Source organism: Symphalangus syndactylus, chromosome 22 (assembly GCF_028878055.3).
Source record: "Symphalangus syndactylus isolate Jambi chromosome 22, NHGRI_mSymSyn1-v2.1_pri, whole genome shotgun sequence".
Taxonomy (NCBI): Eukaryota; Metazoa; Chordata; class Mammalia; order Primates; family Hylobatidae; genus Symphalangus; species Symphalangus syndactylus.
In genome coordinates this window covers 51,125,619-51,140,663 of record NC_072444.2, presented here as the reverse complement: position 1 = coordinate 51,140,663, position 15,045 = coordinate 51,125,619, and the positions used below count along the sequence as shown (strand labels likewise).

Genomic DNA, 15,045 nt, shown 5'->3' with positions numbered 1-15,045 from the left:
CAAAGTAATTCTTCCAGAAAAGTTAGAATCATAGAATTTTAAAGGTCCAAAAGAGGCTTTAGAGATTATCTAGCCCCACACTCTAATTTTTCATAAGACATTATCCCAATCCAAAGCTACTTCCTGGCATTAGTGAAACTAGGACCTGGATCTCCTAACTCCCCATGCTAGTCTTGGCCACTGCACTGCAGTTTCATTATTTAAATATTTGGAAAAATTTTTGAGATGCCAAAATATGTCCACAGAAGGATCTTTAGAGCACAAATCTTATAAATAGTGTCCCATTTCTAGTTGTCAAGAGCACAAATCTTGTAAGTAGCGTTCTAATTCTAGTTGTCAATGTGAAATTAAGGCTTTGAGGATAATTAACGGACTGAAGGAAAAAGATGCTATGCTTCAAGAGAAAGGAATAGGGGAATATCATTTATAAAACATCTACTGTGAATTTTTTAATCAACTAAATGTTTTGCTTATAATATTCCATTTTATTCTCACAATGCTTTCTTCACTTATGATGAAAGTGTCATTAAAATCATTTTAAAGATGAAAAACTAATGCTTATAAAAGTCAACTAATTTGTTTAATGTCACGCAAATTAGTGAAGTAGCTGAGAAAGGACTTGAACTCAGATCTAACTTCAAAGCCTGTACTCTCTACCATATGATGTTGCTTCCGAAGTGATGATGATATGGATGCATAGGATTTACAGAGTAAATGAACATATTAAGGAGAGGAGGTAACCATATAATAAAATTACTATCAGTGATCAAAAGGAATTTGATAAGATTCTACAAGAATTAATTCTCACCTATCTTTAGCTCATAGTTTTTAAATCTTAAAACTTATGTATGTTACATATACATATGCACATGTATGTATATATTATATGTATATTTATGCGTATTTTTATATATTAGTTTTAGAGAATTAGAACTGTTGCCTTAGACATTGAAATTAATGTAATTGAGTTTATAATTGATAAAAGGCACCTAGCATTTTGTTTTTTTCTCATAAGTATTAAATAACAAATACAGAATAATAACTGACTGTCTTTTCCTTTAGAATCTTCCTTGGTAATGAGTTCCAGTGCAACAAAGAAAATTACTTAAAGCTTTGACTTTTCAGAATTTCTCATGCTTTAATTTAAGGCCTGTTTATCACAGTTTTAGCTGTTAGCATAATATCCTGTTGTAGTAGTAATATTCAGTAAATGTATGTTGAATGAATGAGGAAAATAATATTGTAGTTATAATTCATTATGCATTATTTCTTTAATTTTATGAGCAGTTAAAGGTGGCTTTTTCTTAGTGGTCTTTATCAGCATGCTATTTAACAGAGCCTTGAGATTATATTATTCCTGTGGATTTACTGTTTCTTTCCCTATTAAATTGAATTATACTGCTCTTAAGTAGGATAGAGGATAGATTATTAATTATTGTTGGCCTAATCTTTCTGCAGGTTCATTCTTCTGGTAGTTCTTGTTGGATTATGGTATTTGACTGGTTTACTCCTCTTTGCATAGCTCCTAACCCTGTGGTTTTCAAACTGGAGCTTGCATGAGAAACGACTGGAAGGCTTCTTAAAATACAGATTTCTGGGACCTATGCCTAGAGATTTATAAATCAGAAGGTCTACTTTGGAACTCAAGAAATTGCCTTTCAAATAAGTTTCCTTGTATCACTAATGCTGCTAGTCCAAGGAACCATATTATGAAAATCACTACTCTAACCCAGTATACTGTTAATTAACACTACTAAATTATGACATATTTTACTTGGGATAATTTTATTTACCCTTTGAAGATTTCTTTTATATAACTCAATTTTTACATTATTTATTTCATTAGGTTTGAGTAAATATGGGAAAAGTCACATAGAGGCTGACCGTTATTTCATCAAGACATGTTTGAATACATGGTTGCTAAAATGCTTAAATTTATTTATATATTTAACTATTTCTCTCTTACCTGTTCATATGTTTCTACTGTAATATCTTAATTCAAGCTCTTATTTACCTGTTGTGTAATCCTCTTTGGTAGCCTGCTAAATACTATTTTTTCTTCTTGTCTCGTTTAACTCTGTTGTATTTTGAGAGGGAATGGCCAAGAGACCTGGGGTACACAGAAGTGTTTAAGAAAGAAGCAGGAGCATATGCAGAGATCAAGAGTGAAGAAACAGGAATGCTGAATTTGAAGAACTGGAAAAAAGTTTTAGTATTAAACTTTTATTTAATAAAAGGAGAAGGGGTAAAAGATGAGGTTTGAGCAGTACATGATATGATGAAATGCCTTTTAATCCATGATAAAATCAAACTTACCTATGAATTTATTTATATGACTAAACACAAGACTTGTATTTTACACATATCCCTTTCGTTATAGTGTAGCCAGCAACTAATAGACAGTTGGGAGATTGTTGGAATAAAGAAATTGCTAAGAAAGTAGTGGTTGGCTGTGGGGAATGAAGAAAAGAAGATGAGTGCTAGAGATAATTCAGTTAGGAGATAAAGTCAGCAGGACTGGTTGATTTGATTCAGATAGAGTGAGTTCATGAGGAAAAGGGGTAAATCAAGGTTACTACTTCAAATTCTGCTTTTGGCAACTTGGTAAATAGAAAAAACATGCAAATAGTATTGTTGGTTTTCTTTTTCATTTCAAAATGTTTATTTCTATCATATGGAAATACAGCTAAGTTTGTGTATTGATTTTGTATTCTGTACCCTTCCTGAACTCACTTAATTCTAGTAGCTTTTTGTAAATTCTATAGAATTTTGTACATAGATTATCATGTAGGTATATGGTAAATTACATTGATTTTCAATTTTTAAACCAACTTTGTGTTTCTGGGATAAACCCCAAGATAACTAACTGATTATATATTAAGCTTGTATCTTGAGACCTTGCTAATACACATTACTGTTAGTAGTAGTTTTCATTGATTCCTTAGGATTTTCTGTGTAAATGATCATGTCTTTTGTAAATAGGAACAGTTTTACTTCCTACTTACAAGTCTTTATCCTTTTTGTTTTTCTCATTTTTTAATTCATTATTGCACTGGCCGAGGCCACCAGGGCAAAGATGAATAGAAGTGATAGGCGCAGACTACCTTGTCTTGTTCCCGATCGTAGAGGAAAATACTGAAAATACTGTTTCCCCATCAAGTATACTGTTGAGTTTTTTCCCTAAATCAATGTAACTGAGGCATAAATTACAGAGAATAAAATTCAACAGCCATTCATAATGAAAACTCAATGAAACTTGGAAAAGAAAGGAACCTTTTTACTGTGACAAAGGACATTTAATAAATACTTAAAGATGCATCCAGGAAATGCAAAGTAAAACCACAATGAAGTAGTACTTCCTCTAGAAGTAGTATACCCACTAGTAGTATATCCAGTGAAGTAGTATATCCACTAGAATACTTAAAATTAAAAATTATTTCAATACCAAGTGTTGACAAGGATGTGGAACAACTGATAAAATTGCTTGTGGTAATTTAAAATGATACAACCACTTTTTGAAAAATAGTTGGAAATTTTCTTGTAAAATTAAACATAGATTTAATATATACTGTTGGGAACAGGCCCCCCCCCCCCCCAAAATCTGGCCATAAACTGGCCCCCAAACTGGCCATAAACAAAATCTCTGCAGCACCGTGACATGTTCCTGTTGGCCATAACTCCCGCGCTGGAAGGTTGCGGGTTTACCGGAATGAGGGCAAGGAACACCTGGCCCGCCCAGGGCGGGAAACCGCTTAAAGGCATTCTTAAGCCACAAACAATAGCATGAGCGATCTGTGCCTTAAGGACATGCTCCTGTTGCAATTAACTAGCCCAACCTATTCCTTTAATTTGGCCCATCCCTTCGTTTCCCATAAGGGATACTTTTAGTTAATTTAATATCTATAGAAACAATGCTAATGACTGGCTTGCTGTTAATAAATACGTGGGTAAATCTCTGTTCGAGGCTCTCAGCTCTGAAGGCTGTGAGACCCCTGATTTCCCACTTCACACCTTGGTATTTCTGTGTGTGTGTCTTCAATTCCTCTAGGGCCGCTGGGTTAGGGTCTCCCCGACCGAGCTGGTCTCGGCATATACCACTGAGAAATCCCACTTTTAGCTATTTATCCAAGAGAAATGAAAACATGTCACATAAAGCCTTGTATACAAATGTTCACAGTAGTTTTATTCATAATAGCCCAAATGTGAATTAACTTTAATGTCCATCAATAAACAAAGGGATGAAAAGTAACTGCTGTATTCTATAGAGTAGAACACTATATGGTTCCATTTATATTAACTTACAGAACAAGCTAAACTGACACATAGTGACCAAAAGCAGATCAGTGGTTGCCTAGGATTTGGCGGACTGATTGCAGAGAAGCACAGGAAACACTTTAGGGTGATAGAAATGTCTTGATTGTGGATGGTGATGGTTACCTCGCTGTATACATTTGTCACAGTTTGAACTGCATATTGCAAACGGGTGCAGTTAACCTGGCTGGACCCACAGTCTGTATTCTGTGTCCAATTTGGGAGCAGTATCTCTACTTATTTCTTAAAGGTTCAAACTTCTCCTCTTTCTTGGGACTCTGGAGTCTAACTATACATGGATAGTTCAGCTGTCAGCCAGAGTTTGGAGCTAATCCTCTTTCTGAGTTCTCCTTTTCAGAATCTCCTCCTCAATTTTCTGTTTTTTCCCCCCATTCCTAAACTCTGTCCTCTGACACCTCAAGTTAGTAAGGATGCCCTCTGCCTGTGTAGGATTTGAACTTGCCCTTAGGCAAAGATTGCTAATATATATCTCAGCCCTTGCAGTTTTTCTGTTTTTCAAAAATAGACTTTCTTCCTCTTTCTGCCTACTTTTGGTTGCTTTCCAGTGTCAAATAGTACACTCATGAACACACAGAGAATAAAAATGAATGCCATCAGCAGACAAGAAATTTTTAAGATTTTTTAAAAGATTGAATGTTGACATTCAGTGTTGACAGGATTGGTGGAAGAGTCAAACCAGAGGAAAACTTACCAAAAAGGTGTTGAAGAGGAGAGATTTCTGGGTAATGTAGTACGGGTATCAAAGTGATTAACTGAGAAACTATTTGAGGCCACTTGGCCTCCTCTTTTCCCCTTTTCTAATTGAACAGAGGGCAGCAGATACAGTTCCCTGTGGAATAAAGCTGTGTGTTAGGGTATGGTTGTTGGGGAAAAAACTGGTTTTTCTTTAGCAATGTGATTATCCACTTTGAAAGCTCAAATGAATCATTTGGAAAACTATTATAACTAGTAAGACTTAGAGCTCAGCAAACAAATATCAGTACCTTTTTATATACCATTTAGGAGACACACTCCAACAAAATAGCAAATCACATTTTTTTAAAAACCCAGATTCATTAAACATCTAGGAATAAACTTAAGCAGGAGTGTCAAGAGTCATGTGAAAAAAAATAGAATTTTGCAGGAAGATATAGAAATTATGAATAAATGGAGACATACCATGCTCATAATGAGGAATGCTCAGTATTGTAAAAGATTTTAGTTTCATTGGTAAAACCAGTGGTATTGCTGGTTAGTATCTGAATGGAATTTTTGGGGAGAAGATTTGACAATAGGATCCTCAATTTCCTCTGGAAGAGAATCTGGATAAACTTAGCCAGATATATAAAATATAATCAACTTGTCCTAACAGATATACAAATGTAATATGATGACATAGTACTTAAAATAGTGTGTTCTTAGTATGGATATAAGTCATTGGGGTAGAAGAAACAGCCCAAATGTCGATTTTTGTCTATATGAAAACAGTTTATTATAATGATGGTATTCAAGATAGGTATTGGAACAATTGGTTAAACATGGGAAAATATGTATTTAGATTCCTAATAGATACCATATATAAAAATAAATTCCAATGTAAATTTAAATGTAAAACAATAGTATAAAAATGTTGGGTAAGAGTTGGAAACATTTTTAATAATATTTGTTATGATCATCCTAGGCAACAATAGTTCATGCATTTGTAAAGGAAATGTTGATAGGTTTCACTGCATAACATATAGAATATACACTGAGGACAAAATACCAACTGGAGGGAAATACTTGCAACATATGTAACATAATATTAAAATCTAGAAGAGCTTCTACAAATAATAAATAAAAGTCAGATAACCCAATAGAAAAATGGGAAGATAACATGAACAGAAGAAGGGTAACTATTAATAACAAATGTGACAAGATATTCAGCTTCACTGGTTAATCAGAGATATGCCAATTACAATGATAACACTCTTTGCATACTAGATTAGCAAAAATACAGATTCACACTACCTGTTTCTGGCAAAGGCTCAGGGGAAATGTGCATTCTCAAGACACTTGGTGAGAGTGTAAAGTGAAAAAGTGTTTTTGGAAGGCAGATGACAGCATATGTCAAAATTAAAAAATTATTGTATGGAAGAATTTCTCTTGCAACACTATTTTAAATAGGAAATAGTAATGGAAAAACCTGAAACCCTCATAAGAGAATAGTTGAATAAAGTATGTGACATCTGCTGGGCATGGTGATGCATGCCTATAGTCCCAGCTACTGGGGAGGCTGAGGCAGGAGAACCACTTGAGCTCAGGAGTTCTGGACTGTAGTACACTATGCTGATTGGGTGTCTGCACTAAGTTCAGCATCTATCTCTATATATATATCTATATATATCATTATTAAATGCTTGTATGCAGGTGTGCCACAGCATTATAAGGTATACTTACTGATATGTGAACAGAGGCTCCTCTTTGGATGGAAGAGTAGAATTGGAAGAGCCATAATAAAGGCCTTTTATGTTTTTTTGGTCTGTGTGTGTGTGTGAGAGAGAGAGGGAGAAAAAAAAAACTTGAATGTTTTATATTGATACTGTTATTTTAGTAATAATTTTATTATAGAAAACAAAAGGATAAACATTCATCTAAACTTGGCTATGCTTTCAAATCCCTTGGGAAACAAAAAAAATTGCTGACACCCTATGCCTAGAGATTCATGGTTAGTTGGTCTATTCACCTAAATATCTGAAGAAAGTCCCTTTGCGAGTCTGATACTCATTGACTCATTCATAGTCACCCATTTGGTTAAGTCACCTGATTTTATAATAAAATGATGAAAGACTTGAGAGGTGAAAGGGGAGCTGTAGTGGGAAAATATTCAGACGAGGATTTATCAAACCCCACTAGTTCTCCAGCATTGTTTTTGTTTTAATTTTATTAAATTAAATTTTGTTTTAATTTTATTTAGCCATTGTTTTTGTTATTAATTTTATTTTATTTAGCATAGTGAAAGGTAAAGTTGGGATCAAATCCAAGTTTTCCACACCTTTTCTTTCTACTGTTTTACTAAGCCCTATGTTTTTTACTGGATCTAGTGACTCTCCAGAATTACTTTATTTGGGAGATGCTCTTCCTCCCAAGTTTCTAACTTAATTTCTAGTAAGAAATAGGGTTGATTTATAAGAGAAACAAAAGGTTAATATCACAATGTATACAGCTGCCATTAAGATAAGTAATGGCAGGTATTACAGCTAAAGATTTCTAAAAATGGATAGAAAATGGAATATTTTACAGATGAAATATGCAGTACTTGATCTTTGCTATCTTGGGCATAAATACATTCTCTTCCTGAAATATCTTACCTTTACTTTAACTCACATCCTTCACTCCCATCACATCCTTTACCCTACCCCTCTTACCTTCACATTTTTTAAGACTCAGAGTAAAAGTCACTTTCCCTCTCAAGTCTTTCCTGACTACCACTACTCCCCAGGTACAATTTACCTCTTTTTTATCTATAGCAGTGTTGATACTTTCTTGAGGTGATATGTTTAATGACTTACCAGTTTTTGAGGATAGGGACCATGTTTTAATCTTATATCACCCCAGTACCTGGCGCAGTGCCTTATAGAAAATAGGCTTCAAACAATGAACGAGTTAAGGGAAAAAAATATATATCTAAAACTTGATACTGTGGAAAAGAATATAAGCTAGAATTTAATCTCCAAAGTGATACTGAAACAGATGAAGGAAATAAATATATGGCTGTAATTTGTCCAAATTATATTTTCTTTAAGACCAAGGCTGTTTACAATAGGAACCCTGAGCAGTTTGGAGTTGAATTACTTGATTGATTGATTGAAACAAGGTCTTGCTCTGTCACCCAGACTGGAGTGCAGTGTGCAGTGGTGCTATCATGGCTTACAGCAGCCTCAGCCTCTCAGACTGAACCTCAACCTCGTAGCCTCCCGAGTAACCAGGACTATAGGCATGCACTACCACACCTGGCTAACTTTTGTTTTGTTTTGTTTTGTTTTTTGTTTTGTAGAGACGGGGTCTTGCCATGTATCTTTCCCCTAATTTGCAGAAAGATACAGATGTACAAATAGAAGAAGCTCACTGAACTCCAAGTACAATGAAAATGGTCGAAAGAGTTTTGAAAGCAGCAAGAGAAAGAGAAAAGTGACTTGTCACATAGAAGTGCGCCTCAATAAAATAATCAGTGGATTTCTTAGTAGAAACCGTGCAGATCTCAAATGTAGAAATTTTATTACTACGTTTTGGCAGATACAAAAATTAACTTTGTCATATGAAGCAGTATATGGAGTAAACAAGAGATTCTTCCCAGGGAAAAGAATGGGAAATTGGCTTTGAAAAGATTAGAAACCGTGAGCCATCAGGTAACTGATTAGCAATGTCTAATCGCTTTGAAAGGTTTGAAAAGATTAGAAACAGAGCTCCATCCCTAAGTAGACACTCCTTCATGAATGGAGTTGTTGATGTAGTACCGTCTTTTATTAGCTATCAGTATTAACTAGATAGTTATAGTTTCTAGTAAAATATTATGATATTTAAAATTCATATATATTGCATTGCAGACAGTTCAGCTTTTCTCAGATGTAGCACAGTAATCCAGTTAGTACAGTAGTTCTTGGCACAGAAAATGCAGTCTGTAACTAAATATAGGTAGTGTTATAACCCCAATGCCCATTTATATAAGAACAAAATTAAGGGTTTATGATATGTGATTTCAAGATGTATTAAAACAGTTACTGTAAGCAGTTCCACTCCCAGATATATATTGAAGAGACTTGAAAATGTATGTCCACACAAAAATTATATGCAGATGTTCATAGCAACATTATTCATAATAGCTAAAATATGGGAACAATCCAAATGTCCATCAAGTGATGACTAGATAAACCAAATGTGATATATCTATACAATGAAATATTCAGCAATAAAAAAGAATGGCATACCACAGCACACTCATTGGGATGGCTATAATTTTTTAAAGGTAGTGTTGATGAGGAAGTGAAGAAATGGAAATCTTTATACATTGATATTGGAGATGTAAAAAGGTATAGCCACTGTGGAAACAAGTTTGGCAGTTTCTCAAAAAGTTAAATATACAATTATCCTGTGACCCAACAATACTACTCCTAGGCATATACCCAAGAGAATTGAAAACATATGTTCACACAAAAATGTGTACACAAATGTTCATAGCAGTATTATTCATAATAGTCAAAAAATAGACACAACCCAGTATCAGCCATAAAAAGGAATGAATTATTGTTACATGCTACAATGTAGATGAACCTTGAAAACATTATACTCTGTGAAAGCAGACAAACACAAAAGGCAACCTGTTGTATGATTCCATTCTTACGAAATGTTCAAAACAGGTAAATTCATAGAGACAGAATGTAGGTTAGTGATTGTTAGGGGCAACAGGGAAGGGCACATTGAGACTGACTGCTAGTAGGTACAAGATTTCCTTTGAGGGTGATGGAAATATTCTGGAATTAGATAGTGATGATGGTTGCACACCATAGGGAATATACTAAAGTATAATAACACATACATGTTAAAATGGTAAATTTTGTGGTGTGTGAAATATATCTCACTAAAAATACTTAATAAAAATAATGCTGAGTCTTGGCATATGCATTTTATAATTTGATAAATTTTGCCAAGTTATCCTCCATTGAGATGGTACAATTTATACTTTCAGAAGATATGTATGGGAGTGCCTGTTCTTCTCACGTGTATGTCATCAAACGTTTTAGTCTTTGCCCAATATTACTGTTGAAAAATAATAAACAAATGTAGATTACTTTTGTATTTCTCTAATTACGATCAAGATTGACTATCTTGTCATATACTTAAATGCCATTTGTATTTCCTTGATTGTGAACTTCCATTCTTATTCATTGCCTGTTTTTCTATTAGTGTCAGTTTTTTTCTTATTGATGCGTAGAGCTTCTTTATATGTTTTTTCCTAGTTTGTTTCGCAACTTAATAATGGATTTTCACAATGAATGCTATTTTTACCATTCAGTCATAGCACTGTTCCATCTTCCTGGTTTAAACCAAGAACCTAAACCCTATCTCACTGATATCATTGATGAGAGCTATTAAATTTCTCAGTGCTTATCTTTGTACTTCTAAGCTATGTCAGCTTGATACATCTGTGTATGTAAATGTGTTTGTATTTCTTTTACGAGAATATTTTGAAGGAGAACTGAATGAGGAAGACAGGCTTTCAATAGATTAATTGATCTGAAATTTTGATTGTAGGCAGTCATTAAAGTGGATATAATTTATGGCTTTTCCTAGACGATATGAAGAACAAAAATCACTAGATTAATAGATAGATGGATGGGAAGGTGGATAAATGGGTAGGTAGATTGAGGAAGGAAGTATATTAAACAGGGCTGAAAACCCTACCCCCAGCTATTGAGTCATTCAGCAGGTTTAGTCCTTCAGTAAATTATTTATTTATTTATTTACTTATTTATTTACTTATTTACTTTGCTTACTTTCTTATTTTGAGACAGGGGATTACACGTGTATGCCACTGCTTCTGACAGTATTTTTAATTCATATTATGTCAAGCCCTGTGCTAGGTGCTGACTTCACAGTATTGACTGAAACAGCTTTTATCCCTGGTTTCATTATAATCTAATGAAGAAGTCAGACCAAAAAAAAAAAAGGTGAAACAAACTTAATTGAGGTAATGTAATGAAGGGATATAATGTTCCTTGTTAAATGGGAGCTGTACAACATACTTTTGGTAGGGTGGTCAGTTGAAGGCCTTTCTGAGGTGGCAGGCTTTAAGCTGAGACTTATTCTTTAAGCTGAGATAATGAAGAGTACTGTAGGAAATCTAGAGGGCATTCTGTAAAAGGGAAGCTTGGAATTGAGGGCCTTATGATGTCATCTTTCAGAAACAGAAAGGAGGCCATTATGGCTGGAATTTAGTAAGCTGAGGTGGAAGAGGTAAGAAGAGACCATACAAGCTGTAGTGTAAGGACTTTGGATCTAGTACTGAGGAATTATCAAGAAATGTTAATCAAATGACTGACATATTCAAATTTATGTTTTAGGACTACTCTTGCTTCTTTATGGAGCATGAAGAGGGACGTGATGATGAGAAAATCAACTGGGAGAGCAATTAAGTGGTGATAGGCAGAGCTTAGACTAGAGAGATAAGGATGATAAATTGATAAATTATAGATACAGTTTGAAGATAGACTCAGTTGGATTTGATGTGTTGGATGTTGTGGACAATGGAGAGGAAATCATTATTAATTACTCCCAGCCATTTATTTATTATTAAAAATCTATGTGTTCTGCCTGGATTTAATTATGGGTGGTAGAAGTTAGGTTAATAAATAATGATACATAAACTTACTTGGAAAATACTACCACATCTAGTACCTCATTTTGGGTTCTTTGATTTTTTTTTTTAAACTGAAACATGTTAGCGGTTGAAATTTTTCTGAATTCAGTCCTAATTGTCCACAAATAGAGCTCAACTGGCCTTCAGAAGTATTGAAACTGCTTAAAATTTCTCACACATAAAAATCAATCATTCTCAAAACTAAACATTATATCTTAAAAAATTGGTGGGTTTTTTTCAAAGGGGAGGTATTTTATTTTTAAAGGAATGAGGTAAATGTTATAAAATTTCTCCTCAGTGAATTTTCAAGTTCTGTGGTAGAATTTTGCCTTAATGAGTATAAAGCCCAAGAGCGTGTGTGTGTGTGTGTGTGTGTGTGTGTGTGTGTGTGTGTGTGTGTGTCTGTGAAGGGTGAAGAGAATTTTGAAAACTTGCCAGACTATTAAGAAATATAGTTAGATTAATGTGAATCACTTCACATTCACTTCAGGTTGCTGCAATTATTAACTATCTTTTGAAATAGAGGTTGTTGCACATTGTACAGTTTGATGGAAAAGTCAAATCAAAATCTTAATATTAACACATTCACTAATTTCTAGCATAGTTTTATTACGTTTGATATGAAAAATATTGTCTGAATGTAATGATTTTTTTCCTACCTAGGCCTTTTCTGAAATGCAGCTTTTAGCATTAATCTCCAAATGGAACAGATTTGCAAGAATCAATATAGTAGTTCCTCAAGGAAAAAAGAAATCAGTTTTATTTATTTATTTTTCAGAGGTGGCTGGATCCAAACAAACCAATAAGGAAACAGCTAAAGAGTGAGCATACATATTTACTTAACGTTTTGCAAGTTTACTTTATAAAGATAAAGGATTAATATAGTCTGATTAATTAGAACTACTTTTATTAATTCTAGGAGGATCTCCTTACAATTTGAACTTTAGAGTCAAATTTTTTGTAAGTGACCCCAACAAGTTACAAGAAGAATATACAAGGTGGGTTTATGGATATATTTTTCTTGAAAATATTGTCAAAACTCTAATATGAAATTTTGAAATTAATTAGGCAAAAAGAAATTACTATGGTGTAATTCTGAGCTTTCCAGTCAGTACACAGAATAAGTTATGGCTATTCCAAGATAATGTTTTCCTCCTTTTTTGGATGGCTGGGAGAGCATAGGGGGATTTAGAACCTCAGGGCTGCCCAGTCCAGCCCCAGCCTCCTGAACCATATAAATATTAAAAATTTCTACTTGTGAACACTGCTTAAGCATGGCTATGATTAACTGAGGTCATCAAATGTTGCTGAAATTGTATCCAAAGGATGCTGTGTGGTGAGAAATTTGGGGGTTTTTTCCCCATGTGAAAGCATATTCTAGTATCTTTTTTTATTGGGGAGAACATAGAATTTAACATAACCATTATTTGTGGGTCAGTAGGTACCTTTTGTCCCCTATGTGTTTTTAATCTTTGGTTCCAAAAAAATATAATGGAGTTTATAAAGGATGTTGCAGAGAGTGCACTAGCATGTTGAGGCCTTTAAATGCCCACTTGACTCCCCATTTTAAGTCTCAGCTTATGTTACTATCTAATTTTGTGGTCATTTCGACTTGACAGAGTATATACAGGTGAATGATCCAGATGAACATTTTGATAATGTTCTTGAATGTAAGGTGAAATATTGAAGGTAGAAATGGAGAAATACCAACAGTGTAGTAACTGTCAGTATTAACCTGAATGACAATCTTGTGTGTTGCCTGAAAGACAGAATTAGTAATTAGTAATGAGTTATTTTAAAAACACAGTTAAAAATTAGCATGTTATACTCTCTGTAAAATTCTCAGATATAAGAATATAGGCCAGTGACTACATTCAGAATTACTCTAAAAGATAGGTGTCAAATTAAAAAATCCATACCTAAAATTACCTATAGATAGGGTGTTAAATTTTAATGTATTGGTTATCATTTAGGATACTGAGTGGAGAAACAAAAGGGTAAATTAAAGATATTTAATTAGCTGCAGCTGCCAGTTCTAAGGTGTTTGCAGAGTTTTCAGTAGTAAACCAAGTGAGAAAAATAAGACTGAAATTCTAGAGATTTTCTTTTCAGTGTGTTTTGGGGTAGGTGTGCAGGTGTTCCTTTTTTTTTTTTTTTTTTTTTAACAAATGAGATAACTCAGTAATGTAGTCTCTGGATTATGTAATCCTAATGCTTGCAACTAATAGTAGAATCCAAGCTAATTCCTCTTGAAAAACTAAGTTGTGGCCGGGTGTGGTGGCTCACGCCTGTAATCCCAGCACTTTGGGAGGCCAAGGCGGGCGGATCACGAGGTCAGAAGATCAAGACCATCCTGGCTAACACGGTGAAACCCCATCTCTACTAAAAATACTAAATTAATTTTTAAAATGTCCCTTTAATTAGTGAATTCGTTTAGTTTAATTAGTGAAAAATATTCCTTTAATTTTGAAATAGTGGGGGTGGGGGGTGAAAAAGAATGGAGTCAAACAGGTTCCACCAGGTTAAACACCCTTTAGTTTTAGCAAGTGCTAGCATCATTAGAATTGAATTTTTCCAATTCCTGAGATACATATACTAGGCAAGTTGATACTACTTTCTTTTTACAAATGTAGAAGCTAAGGCTCAGCCACATTTTAACTAATTTGCCCAAGATCACAGGCTAGTTTTGCCTAGGACTTTAATTCTGGTTTCTACTTTTAACAGTTAAGTTCTTGCCTCTTGGTTAAATGAGTATGTAAGTAAAATTTGGCAAGTATAGGCATTATTTATGTCAGATTTACAATATTATGGCAAGGATATACATGACCTTTAAATCCTGACTATAAGATTGTTTCTCACCAGGAACCTTTAACTTTGAATTTTTTTTTTTTTTTTTTTTTTTTTTTGAGATAGAGTCTCACTGTGTTGCCCAGGCTGGAGTGCAGTGGCGCGATCTCGGCTCACTGCAAGCTCCGCCTCCTGGGTTCATGCCATTCTCCTGCCTCGGCCTCCCAAGTAGCTGGGACTACAGGTGCCCGCCATCATGCTCAGCTAATTTTTTTTTTTTTGTATTTTTAGTAGAGATGGGGTTTCACCGTGTTAGCCAGGAAGGATGGTCTCGATCTCCTGACCTTGTGATCTGCCCGCCTCGGCCTCCCAGATAACTTTGAATTATTAAACCAAAACAGGCCTGATAGAAATATACTGTCTTGGATTGAGTAAACAGATTATAATATTATGCACTCAGCCTCACAAGAAGTTATATATGAAGCCAGGATGTTTGTATTCTTTTTTTTTTTTTTTTTTGTAATGAATATCTGATTCTCTGAAAACCTCTT

General features: G+C 34.3%; 1 protein-coding gene across 6 annotated transcripts in view; it reads left to right on the top strand.

Moving 5' to 3' along the window:
- Positions 1–15,045, top strand: part of PTPN4 (protein tyrosine phosphatase non-receptor type 4) — a 225,799-nt gene that overhangs the window by 104,828 nt on the left and 105,926 nt on the right. For 3 of the 6 annotated variants that reach the window (XM_055262390.2, XM_063631301.1, XM_063631299.1), the window contains exons 4-5: positions 12,486–12,528; positions 12,627–12,705. In XM_055262390.2, coding sequence (XP_055118365.1) covers positions 12,486–12,528; positions 12,627–12,705 — 122 coding nt within the window. Of the gene's footprint in view, positions 1–6,161; positions 6,168–12,485; positions 12,529–12,605; positions 12,706–15,045 lie in introns of those variants that run through there. The other 3 variants (XM_055262386.2, XM_063631300.1, XM_055262391.2) reach the window with 2 other exon arrangements.